This window comes from Monodon monoceros, unplaced genomic scaffold (assembly GCF_005190385.1).
Source record: "Monodon monoceros isolate NGI ecotype Baffin Bay Population unplaced genomic scaffold, NGI_Narwhal_1 Super_Scaffold_3, whole genome shotgun sequence".
Taxonomy (NCBI): domain Eukaryota; kingdom Metazoa; phylum Chordata; class Mammalia; order Artiodactyla; family Monodontidae; genus Monodon; species Monodon monoceros.
The window spans coordinates 42,430,372-42,434,162 of NW_021703780.1; the positions used below are offsets into that span (position 1 = coordinate 42,430,372).

General features: G+C 31.9%; 1 protein-coding gene across 1 annotated transcript in view; it reads left to right on the top strand.

The window, feature by feature from the left end:
* Positions 1–2,971, top strand: part of GFRAL (GDNF family receptor alpha like) — a 56,726-nt gene extending 53,755 nt beyond the window's left edge. Inside the window, 4 exon segments of the mRNA XM_029243287.1 lie at positions 249–344; positions 431–500; positions 2,898–2,916; positions 2,918–2,971. Of these exon segments, the coding sequence (XP_029099120.1) occupies positions 249–344; positions 431–500; positions 2,898–2,916; positions 2,918–2,971 (239 nt within the window).
* Positions 2,972–3,791: the final 820 nt, after the last annotated feature.

Consider the following 3,791-nt stretch of genomic DNA (forward strand, 5'->3'; position numbering starts at 1 on the left):
AAAAAAAAAAGAAGAAAAACAACCACACAACTTCTATTATGAAATTATTTGATTAAAGGGTGAAAAAAAAGCTGTTAAAATTGAATAAAAGTACTCCCCGTTTCACACAAATCTATCATATTTTATTAAGATAATATCATAGAAATAAAAATTGTTGCCTTATAATACAAAGCAAATTACAACCCACAGGATAAAGATAATGCATGACTTTTAAATACTTTTATCTCATTTTCATTATTTTCTTTCAGATTATCTGACACTGCATAATGTCAAAGGCATTGCATTGCATAAAGGAAAACATGCAAAGGAAATAACTCTCAGCGGATTTCATTCCCCCTTCAATGGTCAGTGAAAAATCCATCCTCTAAAATATTTTTAGTACTTATTCTCTCTAAAAATCTAGTAATTAAAAAAAATCTTTTGTTTCTAGAAGTCATCTATGCTGTCATGTGCATGGCAGTCACCTGTGGAATTCTCCTCTTGGTGATGGTCAAACTGAGGTAACTGGATGCAAGTCAGAAGGGAAGGGCTAGAAAGGGGCCAGCCCTGTGAAAGCAATTTCACAATGGCAGAGCTTACCAGGGCCGAGAAGGAAAGCTTCTCCATTAAGACTTAGGAAACCATTCTTAATGTGGGATGGGTACATGAAAACGTTACTCTGTCTTCATACGTAAGGTAAATGTGATCACAGGGATTCTTTCATGTTGCATTTTATAAGCACATATGCATTGTTCTCCCAATGAAATGGCTCCCAATCATTCCCCTGGTTTTCCTATAAAATCCAGATTGAACTTTGCTGCATTCCTTAATCAGATCACTTACAGGATTAATCAGCTCATATAATGGACCTGCTGTGTACTTCATACACTTTATACTTAACTGAAAATTTACTCTTCACTCTAATTTCTTATATGCTAATGAGCTTTATTCATATTTTACCATGTAGTTATTAAATGAGACATGTAATGAGGCCTCACTGGGTATCCTTAGAAAGACGTATTACTATTGCCTGATGTTAATTCACTCTTTCCAAATCTTCTGTTTCCTTGGCTGCCTTCATTGTGAATGTGAGACCTCAGGTTAGAGAAACATCAACTTCTAGATTCCTACATGTCTAGGGTTTAAAATATTTCTACTTATATAACACTTACAAATAGATATAAAGTGGTGTTCAGTTGCTTAGTTTTAATTTTTAAAAAACCCTCATATTTAAATATCAATGCTGTTCATTTGCTTATTCATGATACAAATGTATACAAAATGGAATACAAATATTCCATCAAAGAGGTATAATTTGAGTATCATAAATGTTAATGAAGAAATATATATATTAAGTGTATATATACATATATATTATATACATACACATAAAATATACTTATCAGTAAGATTAGGCCTGAGGGCAGCAGAGGTGGTGGACATTTCTCTGATCTCATGACTCTCAGAGAAGAAGAGTCAGTAAACTTGATGATGCTTCTACACATATGGTTCCTCAGACTCCAAGGCTTTGATGACCAGACAGATCAAGTGCAAGATTTAGTGGGGAAGGTGTATGGTGGTACCAAGGAGTTGGGCACGTGATGAGTGTGTGCCCTGTCTACAGACATTCAAACTTACTTATTTTTAAAAGTAATCCCAGCTAAACATATTCCCTTGTTGGACCCAGCTCCTCTAACTGTTTAATTTAATGCTGACCAATATCAATACCAAACACACTGCTTCTCTCCAAGGCCTTAAAATTGTATTTGTATGAAAAGATATTCTTTGAGTTCCAAGATATAGTTTAAAGGCCAACAAATAAGAGTCAGTTTCAAGGGGGAAAAAGAGCATTTGGAATTTATTAAACTTTCCTTTATTTGGTTTAAAATATTTGCGAGCATGGTTCAGTTACTGGGCCTGCCTAGATATTCCATCACAGAGGTATTGTTTGAGAGAAGCACCAAAAACTTTCTAGCTTAGCAAAAATCTTAAAGGTTTTCAATCTTTATTTTTTAGTCACTCACTTAATGTATAAAGTTCACATCTGCCACCTTTGTTTTTTTACAGATTACTGTTGTGCCCCAGGTAGATGAGGCCTATATGGCTACTCAAAATTTCCTATATATCAGCTGTTATTTAACCTCCTTTCTTGCCCGCAGAGAAAGATATATTTCTTTACTGGATGACAATAGGAGTGTTATAGGCAAAAATCTTGAATTGACTCTAATATGTATTTAAAAGCAAATCATTCATATTATATATTATAATATTTTTATTAGTTATAATATCATATTGTAATGTATTATAATTATATTATACCATTATTATTATATTACATTTAGTTATCAATTATTTTCCACGCAATTTGAATTTGATCCTTGCATGTAATCTGAAAGATCCAGACCCAGGGTTAAGAAATGACAAAAGTAAAAGCCATCATGGAAAGAAGGAACAAAACAAAACAGAAGCATCAGTAACAACAAAACCTGTGTTACTTCACATTGGAGATCAATAATACCTTCTTCATAAAGCAGGCTGCTTTCCACTCACCTGGTGGGCAAGTCTAATCCATGTGAATACCTTCTGCAGTAAAGATGAAGGATTTTGCATTTGCTCCATGTTATGCTACATTAAAACAGCCCTAAATCTTCAAAGAAATTTGCAGCAAAACCAATGATTAAAGTTTAAATATTTGAGAAAAAAGACTATTTTTCTTTTTGAAAATGGTTACTTGGAGATCATAGTTAAGTGCATGATACTTAGAAAGACCATAGAATATTATACTTTTGAAACTTTACATTCAAAAACTTAATTATCTTCCCCTCCAGGCATAGAATCCAACCAAAAAATAAGCACAGACACATTTTTAAAATCCTTAGAATAGCATACTGTTAACTTTTACTTTTACTTTTATATAGAACCTTCAGAATATCAAGTCAAAACAAGAGACCCTTCACCAGTCCAAATACCTGGAGGACTCATGATTCATTGAGAGTCACGAATAATTAACAATCACTTTCTTTAAAGCAAGTCTTTGTAGCCAGTCAGCGGAATATCCTATCCATTGTCAACAAAGAAAATGTTAGGATGGATTTAATGATACTGGATCATTAAGTATGTTCATGTAAGGTATAATAATTGGAATGATGTTAGATTTGTTTTTTCTTAGGAAAAAATTCAAGTATAAATTTACAGTGGTATCTTTGGACACTAGTATAGAATTACAGAATTACCCTTGAAGGCAAAAAATAGTGTTATTCTAAGCTACACTCTGCGTGGTTTGTTTCATAGTAAATTTGAGTCCATATAAGAATAATTTGTTGTATCAAAATATAGCATTTTATAGTTAGCAGAGTATTTTCTGATCAGTTTTATAAATACCTATTAACTTGCCAAAAGGAAACTGCTAATAAAAATAACCAGTATATGTGTCATTTGTATATCCATTTCCAAATCATCAACTACATAATTAGCATTAACTTTAAGTTTCTAAATATATTTGATTAGATGATTAGTCTTAAAAATCGGAAGTGATATCTTTGGATTTTTGTAATTTGAATACTATTGAACTGTACTTTGTTAACTTGATGTTTTTATGTCATGTTCATAAAGATGTAAAGCAACTACACTGGCCAAAAAATCCATGTGCATTTCAATGATATATTTCATTTGTAAATTTAATTTTTTCCTATGCTAATTATTATGAACTTCTGCAATAATAAAGTAACATGATAACTGTTATTTTATATATTGTTACTATAATGTTACTTTTGGCCTGATTTGACATCAGAATATGAGTGTGAATAGAAAAT